Raw genomic sequence first — 23,974 nt, forward strand, 5'->3', positions numbered from 1 at the left:
GACTCTATGGCATTGTACTCCACTGTGGCCACTGTCCTCCCCAGGCTCCATTCCCTAATCTCCTGGAATTTCCCAACCTGGATCTGGCAACCCTGCCCCCATCCCCTGCTGGTGGCCAGAGGGGACCTGACAATCCTACCTGTTGCTGATCGTCCAGAGTAACTGGTTGGCCATGGTGTGAAACAGGATGCTGAACTAGATGGACCACTGGTCTGATCCAGCAGGCTCTTATGTTCTTATGCTGTGATTTTTGTAAGGCACTACATGAAAATGATGAACTCTGCTGCCTGGTGAGAGTGGGACTGCAAGTTTGTTTCTGAAACATTTGCACATATTTGCAGCAGGCCCAGAGCCAGGATTTTTTAAGTCGGCGGGCATTTAAATGTCTTAGGGGGCACTAGCTAATCAAAGGTAATTTAATTAAAGAAAACAGGGGGCAGGAGTCCTGTGCTGCGCTGATCTCCTCTCTGCTGCCGGCAAGTCGGAGTCTTCCTTCCGTTGCAAACATCTAGCCTGCCTCCTCCCCCAGAGTCCCTCAGCTGGAGCTGCCTCTCCTGGGAAGAGAAGGCCGTGACGCTCTGGGCTGGATGGGAAGTCATGGGGCCTTGCCAGTAAGTTGGGGGGCCTAGCCCCAAGATGCCCCACTGTAGCTATGGGCCTGGTTTGCAGTTATTAACACAACTGAAATTACTTACAGAATGAGTGTCATAGAAGCTTTGGCCGGAATCGGAAAGTTACGTACATGTGGAAACTCTAATTTATGTGTTTCTCTAATTTTTGCTTCAGCAATTTCTGTTGCTGAAGAGACAAACCTCTATGGCAAAGTGTGAGCAGCAGGTCTACCTGTTACCGTAGTACCAGTTGAGAGTGTGATGCTGTCTGGCAGTGAGATTACGTTGTACAGGGTGGGCTCCATTGTTGGCTGTGGCAGGGCTAGACATGGGGGTCATGCAAAATACTTTGTATATTTGAAACCATGTAATAAACTCTCTCAGGTTCCCATCTGCCCCACAGGTCTCTCTGTTGCAAATCACAAGTAGGGCAGGAGAAGCATCTGGACATTGGACTCTATGTTTCTCACAGGCTGTTCCTTCATCCTGTGACACTCATCTCACTGGCAGTGCTGGTCTTTCAGGCTTTCCCCGGCATCTTCCAGACTCCACTTGAGATCTGATGCCCTGCCCTGCCCTGCCTACAGTCAGCCCAGTGACCTAGGTCCAGTGTCTCCTCCCACCACAGGCTCCTTCTATTCCAAGTGTTCCACACCAGCTCCTTTAAGAAGTAAGCCCTGCCTCCCTGGTCCACCCTTTCTACTTCACTCTTTGGACATCTTGCCCTGCCAGTGGCTAACCCTCTAAAGGAATAGTTTACTGGCTTGTGGCCTCCTCCTAGAACCTGCCCTCAATCTGTAAAGCCTAGCTCCTTCTGCCCATACTGTTCCATAGTGGGCAAGTGCACACACTTACTCTTGAAGGCCAGTATAGGATCTCCCCTTCCCTATAAAATATCCCGTGTGTCACAGCAAGGCTAAAGTGAATGTTGGCACAGTGGCAATAGTTCTGGAATTTGGGACTCTATCCTATGACCTGCTAAGCCAGTAAAAGCAGCCTTTGGGATTGATCTGTTGATTTAAAACCTGGCTTCCCCCCGGAGGCTCAAAGTATTTTATAATACTTCAGAAGGCAACTAAATAGTAAATGTAAAATATATTAAAGTTACTATAAGCTCACAGCTAAAACCATCCCTTGCCCACCTCTACTACTGAATATTTACCCAATTTATACTAATGCCTTTTGGCAGACCTCCCTAGGAGATGAGTTACAAGAACAGAGAGCAGCTGCAAAAACACCAGATCTCTGTATTGTTATGCTTTACATACAAAGGATTCTTTCAGGAGGTTGTCTTCTGTTGACTATTGGCATTATGCATATATGTCAATATTGTAGCCACATTAAAAGAATTAGTACTCCAAGATGATGATACTTGTCTTTACCTGCTTGTAGCTAACCAAAGTTGATTCTTTTTTATTTTTAGGCCACTTTAAGGATGCTGTTGGACCATCTGAAATTGGTGGCTTCATACCATGAAGTAAACAGAATGACATGCCAGAACCTAGCTGTTTGTTTTGGGCCTGTATTGTTGAGCCAGCGGCAGGAAACCGCCAACCATAACAACAGAGTATTCACTGATTCTGAAGAGCTTGCTAGTGCCTTGGATTTCAAAAAACATATAGAAGTTCTACACTACCTACTTCAGCTGTGGCCAGGTAAAACGCCTTGGAGGAGGTGGGGAAAATCTGACTTTATTTTGCAGTTTACTGTAAGCTGCTGTAGCGAAATGTACCTAGAAAATTTGATAAGTTAATAACTTATTGAATACACGCTACAGTAGCAGATTAATAGGGGAGATCTGTCATCTCAGATGTTTTCTCCTGGCCGCTTCTTGGGAAGTTAGCACAAATGTAGTTTTGGAGTTGCCCCTGCAGAGCTAAGGTTTCAGAACAGTTATCACTAAAAACAATAGTCAGAAGTAATAGATGAGGCTTTGTTGTCTTTTCTCTAAAAACCAAAAGGGAGAGAAAAAACTTACTCCTGAGAACTTGAATTAAGAACCAAAAGCTTAAAGAAATGAAAATTAAGAGGCCAAATAACTGGATATCTCTACAAAGAACATAAATATAAATATACCAAAAAATACACGTATTTATTACAATCAGGTTCAATCAATCAGAGGTCATTTCCTGCAGGAGCGCACAGGAGTGGAGCTCTGGCAGTAAAGAGCCCAGGGGGCGGGTACATGCAACAAGCCCCACCCCCTGCTCCCAGCAGCCCTCAGTCAGAGCAAGAAGCAGCCAGGTAAGTTGCAGAGCCACCCCGGCCCCCTGGTCCAAAACAGTCCATTGACACCTTTAAGACCAAGTTTTATTCAGGTACAAGCTCTCCCTCCTCTGTGGGGACGGATCTGCACGCCCCCCCGATAGCAATCCAAAAGCAGTCCAGTGGAGCCTGAGCGGTGGGTGTTGACTTGTGACACACTTCCGGTGATGTCAGGGGGTGTGGCATATGCAAGTAAGTTATGGTAATGAGTTATGCTAATGAGCTCCTGCACCTCTTTTTCTACGAAATGACCCCTTCAATCAATCAATCAATTTATTTCTACAGTCCTTAGACCAGTCATACAACAATCAGGATAAAAACAGTTATAGGCCCAAATAATAGCCTCAAATCAGTATAAAATCATGTATAAATCTCAAACAGAGCATGTGTTCCCCATTTCCATAATGCATAGGGCTGGTGACTCATTTGAGCTGACACATAAGCATTAATTAATACAAGCATTTATTTGGTGCTTTTGAAACATTTTAAATGGCACTACCTGAAGAGAAGCTGATGGATCATTAGAGCAAGTACTAAACATCCTTTTGCAAGCAACAGATATATAAAACAGATTTTTAAAATCTTATAGTTCAGATTCCTTAGTGTGGCAAGTTTGGGATTTGATAAGTCCTGGAAAATGTGTGACATCTGATCCAAACCATAACATGCCAAATACCAATACCTGCCATATACCCAAGCCTCCAAACAACCAGTCATATTACCAAGCATATACATTCTATGGTAGCTTTGCCACATGAGTTGCCAGGTCACATTGTCTGTTTGCATCTTCCTGAGGACAGATGGTGAGGTCCATTATGCTACCTGCCTGCTGCTTTCTAAACATTGGCATGGACTATAGAATTAATGGAATCTTCATAGAGGGTTAACTGTTCAAGTTTTGTTGTGTCCTGGAACTAGGCTTACCAAACGCCGGCGGGGGAAATCTATTTCCTGGCAGGATGCGTGCCGCGGGGGACGGCTGTGCGCGCTGCACCCGCCGTCGCCAGGATGTGACGCTCCGCGTTACTCTGGCAACGGGGCTGTTTGGGTCCCGTTGCCAGGGTAACGCGGAGCGTCACATCCTGGCGACGGCGGGGGCAGCGCGCACAGCCGTCCCCCGCGGCACGCATCCTGCCAGGAAATAGATTTCCCCCGCCGGCGTTTGGTAAGCCTACCTGGAACCACCTTTTGAAATGTTCCTCCTCTACCACCCATTCTGGCCTTAGGCATCAGCATTAATATTAGAATTGGGGAGTGCAGAACAGAATTATGAGTGGAAAAAGTTCAGTATGTTAGATCTGTCCCTGGAAATACATCATGTACAGGAAGCCAGCCTAGTCTTTGAAATTGGTATTGCATGAATAATGGTACACTGGTGCTAGATATTACAGTGCCTGATTGGCAGTCAACCATCTGTGATGACAGCACCTCTATTAATAATTCATGTGTATGATTCTTAGTCCACATTGTGGCTGTAGCCAGGGATTAACCTAAGTTCATCTTCATCAAAGTGGTGGACCAAGGAAAGTGGTGGTGTATCTTTGCCAGCAAGAGAAAAACTTTAGAAGTTCAAATATCTAGAAGTCCACATTTAACTGCATGTCGTTAATATTGTACCATAACCAGGGCTATTTTTGGGCAGGAACGCACAGGAACGGAGTTCCGGCTGGCTTCCAAGTTGGCCACACCCAGCAGGAACTCATTAGCATAATAGGCCACACCCAACAGCAGAAAATCATTAGGATTGGCTACATTAGGGCTGTGTGGCCTAACATGCAAAGGAGTTCCTGCTACAAAAAAGCCCTTGGTAAACAGAATAAGAAGCAAAAGGTGGGTGTGGCTGGATGAGCACACTTCTGGAAACATGGGGGTGCGGCCTAATATGCCAATGAGTTGTGCTGTCAGGGGTGTGGCCTAATATGCTAATGAGTTTCTGCTGTTGGGTGTGGCCTATTATGCTAATGAGTTCCTGCTGGGCTTTTTCTACAAAAAAAGCCCTGATCCATAACTGTGTTCCTTGTAACCATAGTATATCAAATTCAGAAAGTATCTCTCAATAGTTTCTTGGTCCTTTCACCTCACTTCATCCTTGCAACTGAGAGCATCTGGCAATCCTTTCTTTCGTCGTCTTGTTGCTTCATGAGCTGTTGTAGTTACTGCTGCTTATATCCTGGTATTGCAGGTCAGGCTGAAAGAATGTGCTTTCTGAGAAATGTTCTTATGAGGCTGATAAAGAATGATCATCCCAGGGGAACTTGAGGCTGAGCAGGAATTTGAAGCCAGTCTCCCAGATTCTTGAATAATGCTGGCTTTTATGTGTTGGACATGCTCTTTTGCCATATGGCCATACATTCCACATCTGCTGTTCTCACAGTGAAAGCTACAATTGCTCAGTATTTGGACAAATTACAAATAATAAATTGTGTAGAGAAAATTCTTCATGAAGTATATATGATTGTGCAAAGAAGCAAACTATGGACTAAATAAGAGAGAATTTAAACGCTGCTGTAGATGCTTCTGACAATATCATGCAGTGTCCCTTGGCTCTTCAAGAATTTAATTAAACATTGTGGAGTGAGGTGTGTTTCTCGAAAGCAGCTGAAATCAGAGCATGGACCCTTGAACATTAATCCTCCTACAGATTTGGAAAACTTGATAACCATGTTTATGCCACAGTTCACCTCATTTTTTAAAAAAATAAATGGAAAACACGTGGATCCTTGTTCAGTTGGAAAGTGTAACAAAGCTGGCAGTTAAGGTTTAACACATGACCTCTTCGCCTTAAGAGACCACAGTCCAAACAAAAGAGCTTTTGTTGATGTGCAGGCTTTTTTTTCCTTTAAAAAAGCAGGGCCGTTAAGGATTAATAAGACACACATCCCTCCAATAAGACTCATTGCTGTAGAGAGGCAAAGCATACATTGGGGCTACAATGAGGAGTTCATTTCCATCATGTAGGAACATTTTAGCCATGGCAAATGTCTGTCTGCATTGCCTCCTGGCTTGTGACAATCAAGATATGCATATTTGTTATGTGCTATTTTTGCCTTTTGGCATATGGCTGCAATTGTTGTTATCCAAGCATTTCTTTAACATTTTATTGTTCATGTTATATAGCTCTTGGGTACTTCCAGTAGAAAAGTGGCCAATAAATATACTTAATAACACTTTGAAGTAGTTTGTAGAAATAGAATCCTGTGCATGGTTGTGGATGCATGCATCTCTACAAGAAGGAATTCTACAGATACAGGTTTCACCCTTTTCTACCCTGTGTCCGATGGTAATGTGAAAATGCTTGAACTCTGTAGACGTGGATGTTTTATCCTCACAATTAGAGCCTAAGATAGATTTCTTCCTTCTCTTTATATGCATGTGCTATGTTCTTAAATAGTAACTTTCTCTACCATTTGTTCACAAGCTCCTTATAGTTTACAGGATGTTTTTACAAAGGAGGTTGAAGGGTGTGTGTGTGTGTTTTGAGCTGCTGCCTCCTGTAATGTGCTAGCAGAGTCTTCGCTGGCTAGAGTGTTCAAAGTTACATTACCTTCACATTCTTAGCATGTTCACAGCAAACCATGTATCACCCACATACCATTCAAGAGGTTCAAACGCATTGGTCTGTTTCTGTGAGTACCTTCAGTTTCTCAAAGTCCATCTGCAAAAATGATGTCTCTCTCTTATTGTCCCTATGCCACAGAAACTCATCTCCTGTCCTCCCTGCCATTATCCTGCTTGATCTGTATTATAATAACCTGTGACATTCCATGCGACCATTGTTAAATCCTTTCCTTTCTCCATCCCTTATCAAGCCTTCTCCCTTTCTTTTGCCTTACATCACTGTACAGAAATAGAGGTGTCCCCTTCATATAACCTGCAGCAGCCAGCACGTTGTTGAAACAAAATAAAAAATGTGTAGCAGTAGATGCACGAAAAATAACAATATACATTGGTGCAAAGCCAGTTTTCAGTCAAAACACACACGCACCATTGGTCAATAAAACATTTGTGCTATTTACCATAGGAAGCCGGTAACAAGAGGAGACTCTTAGTTTCTTGTGCTGTAGAATCATGAGTTCAGGTAATAAAAATTCCAGATGTGTGTGGAGTGTATTTCCCCCCCCCCTCCAAGTTGGACTTAATGGCTGCTTAGGAAAAAAAATTGAAAAGCTTTGGCCTGCATTGCACACATTTGGAACCAAAACAGACAGCTTTCTAGAATGGTTGGTTACATTTTAACATTTCCTGTGCTTGCTTTCTCTTCCCTAGCTGAATGCGTGGGAGGCCTGAAAGATGGAAGCTTTTCCGCTTTTATTTGAACAGTATTGTGACTGTGATTAACTTACAAAGTTAATTGAGGCATTTCAATTTTAATAGACTTCTGCTGTTGCGTGTAGACTTAAAGGCATGATAGTTTTGAAACTGGGGCCTTACTCTTGCCCATGTAAGATTACTGGACTACAGTAAAACCAAAATAGTGGAATGTATTGGCTGTCAAGTATGCATGCGTTTTTAATGCATGTTCCAAGCATATGAGTGGACAGATATAGTGGCCAGTGTTGCCGTGTTCATGTCTCTTCATACCTGATGGTCCGTCTAATATTTTTAAATTGTTCTTTGTCCTTTAGTGCAACGTTCAGCTGCCAAAGAATCTGCATTGCCTGAACAGCAATCCTCAGTGAACTATCTGAGACCTAAGAAGCAACGACCTCAGATGTTGAACTTGAACAGTACTGCAATATCAGGGATACTGAGGTCCAGGCCAGCCAGACTGGATAGTCCTTCAAGTAACCGCTATGCTGGAGACTGGAGTGGTTGTGGGGAGAACTACTTCATAAACCCCAAAGAGGCTCTGAGTGAAGCGGACTATGATGATGTCCCCTCAGAAGATGCAGAAAGTGGAGATGATGGCAGCAGAGCAGATGGCTCAGATAAGCTAATTGAGCAACCCAATTGCATGTCCAAAGAGCATACATTTCAGGCCTATTTGGCAATGCAAACAATGGATTCTTCAGTAAACCACAGAGTAAACCTCAAAGACCTGCAGGAAAGCATTGATACTTTGATAGGAAACCTGGAACGGGAACTCAATAAAAACAAGCTCAATATTCGTTACTAATAATAATCTTCTGCACGATGTCTCTGGTTAGTATATCCTTTCCCCAGTTTCTGTCCCAAGATTTTTTTTTGGGGGGGGGGGGAATGATCCAGACCTTGGTTGGAGTGCCTGTATTTTAATTGCATTGTGCAGTGGTTATGATCCTCCAGTAGGCTTAGTGCCTTTGATTACACAATGTTGCTTTTTGCTGTTTTCTTCCCATCCACCCCCTTCTTGTTTTGAAGAAGGGATTGCCCCCCCCCAAGAAGTGATATGTTAGTGAAAATGACTGTAGAATTTTCCCTTCCTCTTCTTTAAGGTACTATGCACTTATGAAGTTTAGACAGTTTATGCAAGATATGCAAGGCATCCCCTCTGTCTACTTTTCACAGGAAGAGCACTCCTTGTTCCTGAAAGTTTAGCCACGGTATGGATGTTCTCCTGGAAGGGAGGATTACTGTTGCTGCTTACGTGATAATTTGCAGCACAAATTGTAGGTAGGTCGTGTTCTACCGTATTTTGACACCTCTTCACTTGCAATGCAATAGCTGCTATGAAAAGAAAATGCTTTATATATATTATATATATATATATATGAAAAGTTTAATTGTACAAATATTAATGTATTCTTATATTAACACTTTCCAGTGATTATTTAAACCTGCAAAAATGAAATATTTTTCTAACTTTGTTTTGTATATATTTATATATCAAAAACATTGGGCTTTGATCAAGTCCCCCATCGGTGTAACACCTAAGCTTGGAAGAATCCTTGCAGGGCATAGCAAACTCAATTTTTTCTTCTCCATCCTCCTGGAGGATGCATGGATAGATTGTGTGGGTGTGGAGCCAGGCTGTTAGGTGAAATGTGAAGCCTGTTTGGCCTTCCCTTTCCATTAGGTCAGGGAACACCAGTCTTGCACAGGGACAGGGTTGTTTCTATTGTATGCTCCATAGGAATCTCTCTGCACATAGGTTCTACAACCTCTGGTAGGCATGGATTAAGCCCTTTGTTATATAAGTATTTTTGAAAAGTGTCATATTAGATTTGCATAAGAGTACCACTTCTAATGGAGGTGTACATTTTTGTGATGCCAAATTAAGGGGTGGATGTCTTTGAGTAGAGGGGAGTTGACGAACATCTGTTGAACCTGAAGGCTATAGCTCACTTTCTGATAATTTTTTTTTAAATGCGCAGAATCATAACTTGCCTGGTATGCTTATCAAGCTATTTTGCCATTTGTGCAATTTCTGCTAAGAGACCACAAACAGGAATTACTAGACAGATTTTGGAGATGAGGAAAATGATCACTGATCAGAAGTAGTAATTTTATACTGTTTATATTATTTAAAGTGCATGTTGCCCCCATATACACATACTTGTAAGCTATCCAGAGATCAGTCAGATTTTGTTAGGGGATCAAGCAGTAATTCTTACATGATCAAAGGCTCTGGATTTTGCTAATGCCGAATGTTCAGAATACAAAAATAAGATGGAAAAAACAGGCTATATTTGAGGATTGACTTGCCGTCTGTTTGAATTTTCAAGCCATATTCTCAATATGGTGGGCCTATAGATTCCTACGCTGAATGGTGTTTGATAGGACCACATGCTGATACACTCTGTATTTAAGGCCCTTATTGAGTGTCATCACTTGGATTTTACCTCTACACATATTTTCCTGTACAGAGATGTATATACCTCATGCTGGCTGGACTTAGTTGCTTATGACATCATAGCTTTCTTGTCTGAAGAGAAAAAAGTAGCCGCGATGTACTTACTGCTGAGCAGCAGGGAATGTTAAAGGAGACATCTGTGTGACCTGGTCAGACAGAAACACCATTATCTGTAAGAAAGTAGCAGATTACACCACTGTAGGAGCCGTGTTTGTATTCTGCAACTTACCTTCAGTGTGTTCTTACTCAGAAGTAAACATTGCTGAGTTCAGTGGAGCACCTTAGTAAGTGTCCATAGGACTGCAGTCTTAGTGTTATGGTTATTTAGAGCCTACCTTCATGAGTTCAAATCTGCTGGTAAAGGATAGACAAACTTTGAAGGCGGAGGTTGTCTGGAATGTTATGGCAGGCTCAGCCACCAGCCTGGTATATAGACAGTTACAAACAGTGGCATATGGAGATTATCCACGGGAATACCTTGTGTGCATATAGAATGATCAAGGTCCTCTGTGTGCACATCCCACTCAAACAGTCAATGTGCCATTAATGGATGTTCAATCAGATGTATGGCAGTCATAGCATACATTCTACATGGGGGGGGGGAGGTGTGCCTAGCGCTGTCATGCCCTGCTGTATGTACATTCTGCGCTCTGGCTGATATCTGAGCTGCCCCTTAGACTGCATAAATATGGCTAGAAGAGAGGCACATTGTGCCCTCGTAGTTCAGTCTCTCACTGGGGTCCACAGTATACAAACAGCATAGTGTTTTTCTATCTTGTACAAAGAAATACAGGCAGAAAGTGTGTGTATGAAAAAATATAGCTCTCATCTAAGTGGGATTTTATTGATTTTCTTAAGGTGTAGTCGGTTGGGTTTTTAAGTTTATGTGAGCAAGGAGAGTGCCTTTTAAAAAAAAGTATATCTAAAGACTTGAAAATATTTGAGGCTTTTGTTCAAATGTTTTCCTTTTTCTTTAAATGCCATGAAAATTAAAGTTATGAACACAATGAAATGTATGGCTTTTCTTGGCAGTTGTCTTAAATTAGTATTGGCCGCTTCTCAACTCTGCCCTTGAAAGGGTGAATGTGATAAACCCTTATTGGATTTACTCTCAAATGTTTGATACCTTAGTAGTTAACCAAAGCAAACACTCTTCTTATGCAAGTCTCAATGAAAACTGAACTCCTCACCTGTCTAGCAATAAGACCCAAGCAATACAAGCCATGCAATCAGATGCCTCATAAAAGATGTGGACTGAGTTTGTAATGTACACACGTCATACTTGTAAAGGATTTCTGTTTATAAAGCTAAGTGTAGAAGGGGCTAGTTATCTTTAAAGAATGTTTTGGATCTCATTCATCCTCCATAATATAGGACTGAATTTTCTCTTGTTTTAGTTCATTATCACCTTCTGTTCGTCCCCCCCATGGACTTGATGTAAGTGGTATTTAACTTGTCCCTGCCCTGCTTTATATTGTCTGATTATGTTTTTAGCTATTTATTTACTATAGGATGACAGAATTTTTGTGCGCGATTTTGCCACCTTTCTTCCCTCTAAAGAAATGTCTCAGCATTTTATCCAGCATCCTTTATTAATTTATTATTATTACTGTTTGTGGAAAATACACTGTACAATAATGGCAATATAATAACAATGGTACTGTTTGAAAACATCAATTTTAACCTGAAGCTTTTATGGATAGATCAGTGTTTTTTAAGTAAATGTACAGGAATTATGAATTATTTTTGAACCATGTTAATTCTGAATAAAACCTGAATTAAGTATAAAAATTGATTGTATTTTGTAAATGGTTGTCATTGTTTGAAAAAAATATTAAACACTTGCTTTTGGAAGTGGAATCTGCACTCATAGCTTATCAAAGTTCTTGTGGCTTGTATGTTTTTGTTTTCAAATCATTTGGAAAGCTTATTTTAATATTTGCAACATTGTTTGAGTACACTGAACAACAGGAAAGAAGGTACAGGTAAAAATGATATAATACCATGAGTGCAGGTACCTGCCCTGAGAGTCCTATGATCTAAAAATTTGACATAGAGCTGGTAACAAGGTGAAGGGAGAAAGGAGGATATGAGGATAAGAATATGCATACACGGCTGAAGTTTGGGAACTTAAGACATGATTCTCATCCAACCAGGGGAATGCAAGAGAGCAGTCTTCTTTCAGACCTAATGAGATATCTACTGCCATCACACTATTTTATTCTATCTGTGCTCCAACTGGCTTTCAATTATTGACAGAAATGTTATAGTAAAATACAAAGAATAATATTAATAACTCCTAGAAACCCAACTCAGGAACTATACAAATTTGTTAAGTTTTTTTTTAAAGCCAGCATACCACAAACAGCAGAATTTACAGAATATAGAAGGCTTATGGAAGCCATTGTTGTCAGAATCAGTTGGCAAATAGCTGCTGAAACAAACTGGGGAAGACATCCCATGCAGTGAGAGTACTACCACCAAGATAGCCATAGCTCCCAGAAGGATACAGCTTCCAACAGTTGTTGGGCAAAGTTGGTCTCTATGGGAGAGTCCTTCAACTATGGGGGTCCCAAATTTTATAAAGGACTTTAAATGTCAAACCACCAGCATCTCAAACTGAGCCCAGCACCAACTCAAATCCAAGCTGCTGCAATTGGCACGAAGTTCAAAAACTACCTTCAAGGGCAGGTTGGATATGCAGCAAATTACAGTAGTTTTCTCTGGAGGTGACAGAACTATGGATCAATATTAGGTAGTGGCTGGAGATCTGCTATTATAAGTGATCTCCAGGTGACAGAGATCAGTTCACTTGGATAAAATGGCCTCTTTGGAAGGTGGACTCTGTGGCATTATATCCCATTGAAGTCCCTCCCTTCCCCAAACCCTGCCCTCTTCAGGCTCCACCCCCAAAATCTCCAGGTATTTCCCAACCCAGAGCTGGCAACCCTAATCAGTATGGCTAGGTCAACACGTAGGGAGGAGAATTTGTAAATCAGGTTAACTGATAGTGCTAGCCTTTAGCATACAATATTGATAGCTTGGTCTTGTGGCTTTGAATGTGAGAGTTCCTGCTAGAGGAAAAAGTAAATTCCAACATAAAATAGGTATTTTAATTTTATAATTATTCCAGCAGCCTAAGGAGTCACCCACAAATTATGGCATTCTTTGCAGTCTTCCCTTCCTCCTCATTTGGAGGGTAGGATCATACTATTAAACTGGGCCTTCCTAGAGCTAAATCTACTGAAGAAGTTAAAGGTTTCCTTCTACTGCAATTCAATATTTTGGTCCTGGGTTTTTGGTATACTAGAAGGGAATATTGAATTTTAAAAACTGTTCTGTCATGTTTTTTTTCCTTGTATGTGAGGTACTAAGCGCTAAAAGTTTTGTTACATTTTCGGGCAAATAAATTGCATAACATTTGTTATTTATATAGGGTACTCCTGCCAGCAGAGGAGAGAGAAATTTTTGTTGATTGCTCCTGCAATGCACCCCCACATCATGCCCAGCACTGTTCCTGAACCCTAGGGGCAACATTCAAAGTGAACTGTAGCGTGGGTGGAGGAGGGAGAAAACTTCCATTCCATGAATGATTTTCTGCTCGGCTTTCTTTGGATACAGCCTGTAGTATTTTGTTACAATGGCTGAAATGAGCAAATATTTTATTCAGCCCCAAATCATATATATGAAAATATGTATTCCAGATAATGTCAGGATACCGTATGCATGTGTTAAATTAACATGCAGTCGTCTTGGTAGCTTGGGCTAAAGTACTTCAAATGTGTTTGTGGCCCCAGTGCCCAGGGGAGGGGGGGAGGCGGATGTCCAAGGCAAAGAGTTTATACCTAACTAAATACTAACCCAGTTTATAGCTTCCATTGGAATAACACACATGCACACACAGTTTTCCGAAAAGTGGAATAAAATTGACCGCAACTGTATTGGTTACAGCTGTAGTATGCTTTGGCACAGCATGGGGGACCAGATCCTGTTCATTGTCTGATCCGCCTGCTGGGCGATGATCCGCTGGCCACCTTGGGATGACAGGTCTCTGGATCCCACAAGGGTGGGCACCCCAAGGTAGTCTCCCCTGCCACCTGACCATGAGGGTAATCCCCGGACATGCCCCCGGGCTGAGTGTACCACTTGACTCTCACGCCAAGATCCCTTAAGGAGATCCCGACACTCAGGAAAATGGGTACATGGACCAGCTTTCCTGAGAATGGATCTGGACCCATGCTGATACCGCTCATTACCTCCCTGCTTAGAGATGTCCTAACTTTCTGCCTTTCTCCTTGCCACTTATATGGGGGGAGAAATTTAGATTAGAAGGCACAGATTTATTTGTGCCCATTTGCTTCTTACAGTCATCTATACTATGTAAAATTACCCTGCTCTGTGGAACAACAGAAAAGTTCATTTATGCTATACCACAGCTAGCATTCTGCAACCATAGGCAGCTGGCACTGCAGCCCTTCACTGGTCAGTGGCTTGTTCCACTTCCTTTTCTAGTAATGTACTGTGTGCAAATAGTTCCAAGTTTTTCTTGATTTTGGAAATGCTTTAAAATGTCAATGTGAAGGTCATCTCTCTAATGTCTGTGTGCTTGTGCAAAGTTGTTTTATTTAACAGTTTAAATCAGGGGTGTCAAGCATAAGGCCCCGGGGGCTGGAACTGGCCCATCCAGGGCTCTTATGCGGCCCATCAGCAACTGATGCAAGGGAGGGAGTGCTGGGCTGAGCCACTCCAATGTGGCTTCAGCATGGCAGAAGAACCTCATCTGCAGCAGTCAAGCATTGTGGGAGCATCTGCCCAGTGCTGCATTGCTGCCTCTCCTGTCCGCCTATATGGGTTTTCCTCTGCACCCCCTCCCCCAGCTCATGGGGCCTTGCAGTGAGGATACACCAACTTAGAGCTTACCAGGTTCTGTCCTTTATACAGTTTCTATCTTCAGTACCTGGCATTACGTTTTATAGCACACATGACAGAACTGGCCCTCCTAACAATTGCGTTTGACACCTCTGGTTTATATAATAGGATTGTGTGTGTGTGTGTGTGTGTGTGTGTGAGAGAGAGAGAGAGAGAGAGAGAGAGAAAGATATATATAGCCGTATGGCCTGCAATCTAGCATAGTTTTATAGCGGTTCTTAAAAGAATAGCATTAGAATTTGCCAGGGTTAAATAAGCTTACTGTAGTAAAAAGAAAATAAGCGTCTTTTTGAACAGACAAGTCCAGGATTTTTCTTTTTCAAGGGTAGATTCTTGGTACTTAAATGAAGCACCTTTGATCCATGTGATTATCTTAATGAAAACTCTCCGCATGACTCTTACACTGCATTGCTCTGATGTGCCAGCAAGGCACCCGCTGTGGAAACCTCTGGGGTATTTTTTTACATTGCCTAAGGTGGCTGGTAGAGGTGCTTGAGGCTCTAGTGCACTGCTTTTGATATGCATATTTGGGGAGGAGGTCTGGCCATATCAAAAGCAATGTGAGAGTCTTTCTTCTCTCAGTACCTCACTGGCTTGTGGAACTTACTGTGCCTCAGGTTGTGTGATAGTCACTAGCTTAGATAGGGTTGCCATAGAGTTTTCCCTCCGACGATCGGGGCCACGCCCCCAACGTGATCGACGTGATTGCGACACCACTGGTGACGCCGCCACGCTGCGCTTTGGGGGGGGGGAGTCCCCCCTGGGGCCCGATTCCGCGGCAGCGGAAATTGGGCCTCCAAAGCGGGGGGTTACCTGCCACCCGCCCCCACTTGGCAGCCCTAAGCTTAGATGGCTTTAGAATAAGGACATTAAACAAATTCATGGGGGAAAGTTTAATCAATGGCTGTTACCTGTGATGACTGAGAGGGACCTCTGTTGTTTGGAGGCAGTGAGCTGGGAGGTATCAGGGGAAGGCTGTGGTCTCTGTGCCTCTGTGAGCAGGCCGTCCAGGCATTTGGCCAGCTACTGTAGGAGCAGAATGCTGGACTAATTTGATTCAGAAGGGTTCCTTATGTTCTTGTGGTCTGTTCACTACCCGGAGAGAGCTTTTCCTTGTATGTTCACACTCCTGCACAGGATTGCCAGCTCTGGGTTGGAAAATACCTGGAGACTTTGTGGGTGGATCTGGGAGAGAGCAGGGTTTGGGGAGGGGAGGGGCCTCAGCATGGTACAGTGCCATAGAGTCCACCCTTCAAAGCAGCCATTTTCTGCAGGGGAGCTGATCTCTGTCAGCTGGAGATAAGTTGTAAAAGCGGGAGCTCTCCAGGCCCCACCTGGAGGCTGGCAACCCTACTCCTTGCACAATGCCACATACTTCTTCATTTTCATATGTAAGCTTCTCAGGCTGGCTGGGAGAGGGAAGCTGTGGTACCTAGTAAAGCTTACCATCTGGTTCTTTGTATTACACAAAGATTCTCCGCACTATTTCCATAAACATGTGGTGCTAAAACTGGGAGACTCTGTGTAACATCTATATAAAAGAAAGTCCCTTCACCGTAAAATCAATGCCCAGGCCAAACCACTGAACCTGAAATTTGGGGAGAGTGCTCCTACCATGGCGTAGGTGCTCACTAAGAAGGGATTTTTAGAAATTCCACCCCTAAAGGGGTCAAAAGGGGTAAAATGTGCTCCCCCCATTGATTCCTATGTAGCTGCCAGGCGGCTGCCTTCTTGCACTTCCCACTCTCTGATTGGTCAGCTGCAGAGCTCAGTGTTCTGAGGTAAAAAACAACAGTTACAGGAGAGTACAGACAGCTAACGACAGTTGAGGAAATCAGGAATGGCCAACAACCACCTGTGAGGTGCAGTAATGCTGCTGGCCCAACCTCTCTGATGGCTTCCAACAGACTCCCCCCACATCCTATACCTAACAGGCAGTTGTCTGTCAGGTGCAGCCCCACCTCCACAGTGACTTCTAATACCCCTCCCCCCTCCCCCTCCTACACTGGACATGCAGTTGCCACCGGGGAGGTTTGCTCAGCAGGATTGACTTAGCACTGCTGCTGGCCCAGCCTCCCTGATGTCTTTAAATACAACCCCCCCAACACCACACAGGCCGGTGTCTGTCAGGTGTAGGAGCAGGACCAGGGTACTTTAATCCATCAGGGACGCCGCCCCAGCAGGATCACCTTAGCGATGCTGCTGGCCCAGCCTCTCTGATGGCTTCCAACACACTCCCTCATCTTGTACACCTAACAGGCGGTTGTCTGTCAGGTGCAGCAGTGATTGCACGGTGCCTAAAGCCATGAGGAAGCCTGCCCCAGCAGTAACACCTTTGTGATTCTGCCAGCCCTGCCTCCGCAGTGGCTTCTAATACTTCTCCCCCCTTCCCGTCCTACACTGGGCAGGCAACTGCCTGTCAGGTGTAGGAGAGGAGGCGGGATGCTTACAGTGGCCTGGGAGGTTTGCTCAGCAGGATTGCCTTAGCCCTGCTGCTGGCCCAGCCTCCCCAATGCCCTTAAATACAAACCCCCCAACACCAGACAGACCGGTGTCTGTCAGGTGTAGGAGCAGGGCCAGGGCATGAATGTTTATGGGGAGATAGTAAAGGACACTTCTAGGAGCCAGTTCGATGCGTGCCTTCCTCATGAATCTGAAGAAATGGCCACCACATCACCACTCCCTCACACCAACTCCCACTCACACCTCTCACCTCTTACTGCTCCCAAGAAAGCTCCTGGCAAACGTCGAGCCAAATACACCAACACTACAAGGAGGAGGCAACTTAGGAATGCAGCAAAGACATTTGCACATAGTACAGTGCACTGAGCTGCACATACCAAGTACCAGCAAGAATACCCTGAGGTCCTCAGAACAACATAGTCTCCATATAAGCAAAACAATCCAGGAACACAAGTAGAGAGGCCGTCACTTTCGTGGAAGGTAGCAGGAGTTGACTTAACAGATGATTGTTTCTTAAATGGACAGTTCTATGTGGCCTGCTCCAGAGTGAGCTCATCAAGCAGCCTGGTGATCCTAGCACCTGAGGGCAGAACCACCAATGTTAGAGAGCGAAAAAAGTACACATTTCTCACTTCATTTCCTACTCTAAAATCTTCTCCATTAGAACTCATTTCTTACACTACAATCTTCTCCATTAGAATTCCTACAACAAATGTCACATTTCAAGTTTCACATCATCAGTATTATAACTGGATTTACAGGACTTAAATACCGTAGCGAAGCACGGGTAGCAGGCTAGTGTTTCTATATGGGAATGATGTGGTAAAGTTGCTATGTGGAAGCATTTTTCAGTAGTCTCCACAAAGGTGACTGTTGTCACTCAGGGGCCTATAGCCTCCTGCTCCACTGAGCAAAATCTGAAACCTTCCTGCAGCTCAAGGAGCTTCCTTCAGCTTAAGTGGCTCTTCCTCCAGCCTGACCATCCAAAGGTAACATTAACTGAGAATCTTACATGGAGTTGTTAGTTTTAGGGGCAATCTTTGAGATAAATAATAAATTATGGTATCTTTTATCCACCACAAAATTGTACACGCCTTGAAAATGCTACTATAGAACTCGGCAGTCGTTCAGCAGCACCATTGCAAAGACAGCTGTTTATTGTGAGAAAATAATTGCACTCCTTTTGTTCTTTGCTTGATTTTTATAACCTGATAGATGTTTGGCTTCATTGGCCTTTTCTTTGTGGGATTATGAGACAGGTTAAAAGGGTGTTTGACAACCATATTCCTTCCGGTGCGTCTAGATCTCTTTTGTATTACTTTATTAACTGATCATATTCATGTTGTTTTAATATCACCTCTGTATAGAACAGGGGGCTTCAACCTGCGGCCCACATGCAGCCCCTGAGCTTTTTCTGTGTGGCCCTCCAACCTGAGGCAGTTTCCCTCAGACCCACACTGTTCTTCCTGCCTCAGGAGGCACCATCTACTGCTTCCTGTCCCTATCTTGCAAACCCCCCCCCCCAAATATCAACATTGTTTCTTGTGGTCTCCATGGACACCTCTTGGTCTTATCCTCCACACTAGCATTTTGGCCACGTCTGAGTGCTTTGCTAGCCAACAAACTCAGGTACCTGTACCACTCAACGTTTTCACTCCCTCTCTCAATGCATTGCCATGTTGAAGGCTAGATGTGTGTGTAAGGAAGATAAAGCAGCTGTGTGCATGGGTACAGGAGATGTCTGACCTGCTTTTGCAATGAAGTCAGGAAAGGAACAGTAAAAGTGAGTAAAGGAGTAAGATTCAACCTTTTACAGATTGCTGAACTGGACCCACTGTATCTTTCTCCATGTCTCTGAGTTTGGACAAACAGGGACTGTGACTTGCTAGTTAAGTGATCAACCTCTCCCCCCCAATGATTTGTTATGAAACCCCGTATTTATCTGCAGTGGACATTCAAGTTCATTCTGTGAGTGGTTCTTTTTGCACACAGACTGAAGAAAACTGGTGTGTTTATGAGCCAGCCAGCCCATTTTGAAAATAGCTACACGGGTATGCTAAAAATAACTGTAAATTTTCCACACAGAAGTAGATCCTCAGGATTTTTACAGTCTAAATCTTTAAATCTGATAAGCTTGGGACACATCTGGTAGTTTGCTTGCCAGACCACAAGCTTTCAACCTCAGGGGGGGTGGGGGTCAGGCTAGAAAGCAGCACAATATTTGAAGCACATCCTTGTCCAGAATATAGTAGATTTTAAAGAGACTAGTAATTCAGTCCCAGTGTTACATAGAAACATTGGTATAAAAATTAATATTTCCCTGCTCTTTATCTACCTCAGCTGTATATAAGTGAGCACAGTTAATAGATATCTTATGTTTCTTGTCTATATTAGAAATGATCATGTTTCTTAAGATCTAGTAGTACTTTCTAGAATCATGAAGGCTTCTCAGGCATACAGTGCATACTTTTTGTACAACTGGATGATGTAGGTGGCTGAGAGAGAGAGCATGTTTATGAGCTGGTGGGTTTTGTTTGTTTTGTGTCGTCGTTTCTGCTGGGACCGTATGGACACATGGAAGACTCTTCTACCACAGCAAGTCATGGAAAGTGTGAATTCACCTTCAGTGTTTAATGTACTCTCCTGCCTTTAATTCCTGTTTGCTGGCTCCTGCTCAGTTGCTGATCAGGCTCTGCCAGTGGGCAAAAAGCTGCTTTTATGCAAAGCTTCATCCCCAAAGAGATATGTTGATATTAATGAGATACTCTCCCTTTATGCAAGTGTCTATTAAAACTGTCATATAACTTCTCTTGAAGATAATAATTTCCCAGCTGCAGCAATAAACAAAGGAAAGCTGTCACTTTTTGTTGCAATTTCCTTTCCTTTGGGAGGAACAACACACTTTATATATCTTGTCTCTCCTATCATTGAAAGAAAATGACTGCAATTCGTATAGGGTTACCATGTCCTCCTTGGGCCCTGGTGCAGGATGGGGGGGGGGGTAGAGTTGCCAGATCCAGGTTGGGGAACTCCTGGAGATTTGGGGATGGAGCCTGGGGAGGGCAGGGACCTCAGTGGGGCACAATGCCATACAGGCCACCCTTCAAAGCATCCATTTCCTCCAGGGGAACTGGTCTCTGTAGTCTGGAGATGAGCAACATGTTATTCCTGGGGATTCTCAGGTACCACCTGGAGGCTGGCATCCCTAAATTCATAGCAGTTTTTTACAACAGTGTTCAGATAATTCTCCTGCCAACCTAGCAGTTCGAAAGCAAGAAATTGCAAGTAGATAAATAGGTACCACTTTGGTGGGAAGGTAACAGCGTTCCGTGCGCCTCAGTGTTTAGTCATGCCGGCCACATGACCACGGAAATGTCTTCGGACAGCGCTGGCTCTTCGGCTTTGAAATGGAGATGAGCACCGCAACCCTAGAGTCGGACTCGACTGGCTTTCGACCAAGGGAAACCTTACCAGATAATTCACAGCACCTTAGTTGGTACAGAAAATTTATTTATTTATTTATTTATTTATATCTTCGATTTCTACCCCGCTCCAACCCCAAAGGGTCTCTGGCAAACTGCACTACTGTGCAGTAAGCAGAGCCCACTGAAGTCAGTGTGCTTAGAAGAGTGTTAACTCTGCTTATGATTGCACTATTAATGTCAAAAGTTTAGCTCCACGTTGCTGTAGAAATGGTGTTTGAAGGGGAATCCAGTTTCTCTTCACATTTCTCCCTAAACTTGTTATACCGTGTATCTAAAACCAGCGTAGCACCTCTCCCTTCCTCTGTCACCTCATTGTATTAGTGGAAAACATCAGGCACTCAGTTTAAATTAGGCCCTCTTTACATCTGGCCCTGTCTAACAGCTGCAGCTAATAATTTTTTTGATCTCATCCCAAACTGAACTCCGTGGGCTGTGTCAGCTGAATATGGCATTTATAGAGGAAGATTGGACAGGCCTCTTTCAAAGTGCTTCCTAAACAATATGAAAGCTACTGGAAAAACTAAGAGGAGGGCTATCTTCCTTTCATTTCCTGTAGAATCTGCCCCTGTAGAGTGGCCGGGGGGGGGGGCGAAATGCGGATGGAAATACACATATTTCTGCTAGTAGGTGAGTGAGTACACATACACATATGAATGTATGGAGAGATATATGTGCCCCTATGAATGAGGCATCTACAGATCTGGGAATTAAAACTTACAATATGGTCCTCCCACACAGAAAAAGTTCCCTTGTTCCTAATTGTTCTGCAATGTTCCTTACATCTTTATATCCTCAGAACCTCAGAGAATTTGGACCATACAACCAGTCAACAATTTGAACTGTCCTACCAAGTGTCATCAAATAGTTGATTTAAAAAATGGTATGGTCAAACGCTGCTCAGAGTCACCATTATTAGGTGTTTGGTGTGACCTTTGACGTCTGCAGACTGAAATATACTGATCGTAACAGTTGAGATGATCTCAAAATTCTTTCTCTCCCTCTCCCCTGTATAAATTTGTATCAAGGCATTTGGCTATAGAACTAAGTTTCCATTTTGATGTAGCCTGTGTCCAAGTTTAGTGTACTGAGTGACAGCCTTTCACTTTTCCATACTTTGCAGATGTTGGATTATAGATGTTTATAATAAAGTGAGTGCCAGACCAGATAATCAAGCACAGATGTGGACATTCTTTGTGGCATATGATAGAAAATCAAATTGATTTGGAATGGGAACTAGGATTGCTGGCTTAATAGAGGCTCTGATTAGCTTTCTTAAATCCATGCTCTAAGACGGTCTTTGTGTTTAAATCCACATTCATATGAAGGACTACCATCTGCAGTTGTCTTTAAATGGCTACCTGTGACAGCTGATGACACATAGAGAGCAATTTCTCTGCAGTGCTTTGTCATGTGGTGAAACCTCCAAGCTCCACAGAGAGGGAGATGGAAGCCTCTCCACATGGCATGTTGTTGCTGATGAATGGCTCTTTGTTTCCCATGGCAGCTGCCTCTGTGTGATTGCATGCATTGACTCTCTTTGAAGTACTACTAAGTGCTGCTTTTCACATTACAGTTTCATACATGGAATGTAAAATAACCGTCCTTCTTGATAAACATTCTAGAACTGTCTCTAGCCCTGTACAGATGACCTAACTGTGTATTGACTGACAACATAGGGAAGGGAGAGTGGGTCTGAGCATATTGGCCCCACCCAATGTGCGATTGCTAAGTTGTCTGTATGAACTGAACATGTGGAGGAAGTGTCCGCACACTCCCTCCCCATGGTCAGCAATGTTAGGAAAGAAGTACACTTCTGTGTGTTTGCCCCCTGCAAACAACTATATGATCACTGGAGGGTGTGTGTGTGTGCTGAACTAGCATGCTCATGCCTGCTTTCCCTCTCTGTATGGTCAGGCAACACATGGATGGGTTGCCTGTATGGAGCTAGAGTCAAGCTGCTTATTAAAATAGATAGCAGTGTGTTTGGCACTGAGGATTACTGGAATGACAATATTAAACAAAACTTCAGCTCTCTATGAGGCTATTCCGCCTATTCATGATGCAAATTACACTTCTGGATCAGGGTCACTGTAAATACATCACTCATGAAATATTTCATATACTATACTGAATAAAATAAAAGTGATTGGTCACAAAATGAGTTGGGTCTTCAGGGGCTAAATCTATCCAATCCCTTCAGTAGTCCAAGTCCCTTCAGAATGTTCTTCTCTGTATCCAAAAACTCCAGGTAATCCTGCTTTGTCTGTTCTTCCATTAATTCCCTGGATCGCTGACCCCCAACCGTTGTCTACAGGTGGGGAAAAAAAACAAAGTTATTTTCTAGGTCATAGAAAAGACCTACTTCTAACAATCCTTGGAACATAATGTCTCTTACACAGATGTCATAGAGAAGATGCATCACCGCTATGAAGTGAACTCTGCTGCTAGGACACCAAAAGTGCTCTCATGCTATGGCAATTTACGGTCAAAACAGACAAGGCAATAGGAAATCTGCAACTGAATCTGTCTAGTATTCTAAAAATATTAATAGAAGCCAATCAGGACCATGTGGGGAGTGCGGGGATTTAATTCTTTCTTCCCCAGTTCATTTTCACTGATTGAAACCCACAACTCACACTCTTATCAGCCTACAGTTCCAAGTCCGGGCTGCCACCTCCAGTTCCACTGTATGTTAGGATCTTGTTAAGAGTTTTGATTCATATCAATGGCTTATGTATATGTCAATACTTTGGTCACTGGAGTGTGTATGTTATCAACTGGTTAACATTTTGCCCCTTTGCCCTCTTCTCATTCCTAGGTTATGCAAGATTCCCTAACTACTTTTTCCATGTAGAGAGAAATGATTACCAAAGAAAAAATCCCCATGCTGTAGCCACTGAGAAATGGGAGCAGGTATTACATAAACTATAAGATCAAAGAGGTTCAGTTGAAATATTTCTTTTCGCACAAAACATGGCTGCAGAGAAAATACACAATGAATTTGTTCGGTAAATTAACACTGAAAAGTTAAAACAATGTTTGACCAATCACTTGAAATAAGCACACGATCAAATTGTCTGCAGTTCTAGCTTTTCTGTATTTTGCAAAGATCTTACCGCCTTCTTTAATAATGATTCTTTCTCCATTTCCACTCTTTCTTGGGCTCTGAATTCTTGTCGCTGGTCAAAATACTCGAGATGTTTGACTTCTCGCTCAAAATAATGATGAACACTGGAACGCTGTTATGATCAAAATATTTTTAATTCATGAAGGGTTTGCTGAGTCCACGTATCATCGGGTATTGTGCTACTGCTATGCTATCATGACCTCATGCTTGTCTTATGCACACAGGAAAATCCAGCCAGCAAATGATTACAATAAAATGTTCAACATTATGTGGATTTAGCCTAGCTATTCAAACAAAAACACAGTTGCACACGAAAGCTTAC

At 43.1% G+C, this 23,974-nt stretch overlaps 2 protein-coding genes across 2 annotated transcripts in view; one reads left to right on the top strand and one right to left on the bottom strand.

Moving 5' to 3' along the window:
• SYDE2 (synapse defective 1, Rho GTPase, homolog 2 (C. elegans)) overlaps positions 1 to 8,389 on the top strand; it is a 50,524-nt gene extending 42,135 nt beyond the window's left edge. The window contains exons 7-8 of the mRNA XM_015410496.1: positions 2,035 to 2,266; positions 7,502 to 8,389. Of these exons, the coding sequence (XP_015265982.1) occupies positions 2,035 to 2,266; positions 7,502 to 7,992 (723 nt within the window). The 3' untranslated portion in view covers positions 7,993 to 8,389. The remainder of the gene's footprint in view (positions 1 to 2,034; positions 2,267 to 7,501) is intronic.
• A 14,306-nt stretch (positions 8,390 to 22,695) lies between these two features.
• Positions 22,696 to 23,974, bottom strand: part of WDR63 (WD repeat domain 63) — a 52,930-nt gene continuing 51,651 nt past the window's right edge. The window contains exons 22-23 of the mRNA XM_015410497.1: positions 23,642 to 23,764; positions 22,696 to 22,833 (exon numbers count right to left, since the gene is read on the bottom strand). Coding sequence (XP_015265983.1) covers positions 22,696 to 22,833; positions 23,642 to 23,764 — 261 coding nt within the window. The remainder of the gene's footprint in view (positions 22,834 to 23,641; positions 23,765 to 23,974) is intronic.

Source organism: Gekko japonicus, unplaced genomic scaffold (genome assembly GCF_001447785.1).
Source record: "Gekko japonicus isolate JY-2015 unplaced genomic scaffold, Gekko_japonicus_V1.1 scaffold2418, whole genome shotgun sequence".
In the NCBI taxonomy this organism is placed as follows: Eukaryota; Metazoa; Chordata; class Lepidosauria; order Squamata; family Gekkonidae; genus Gekko; species Gekko japonicus.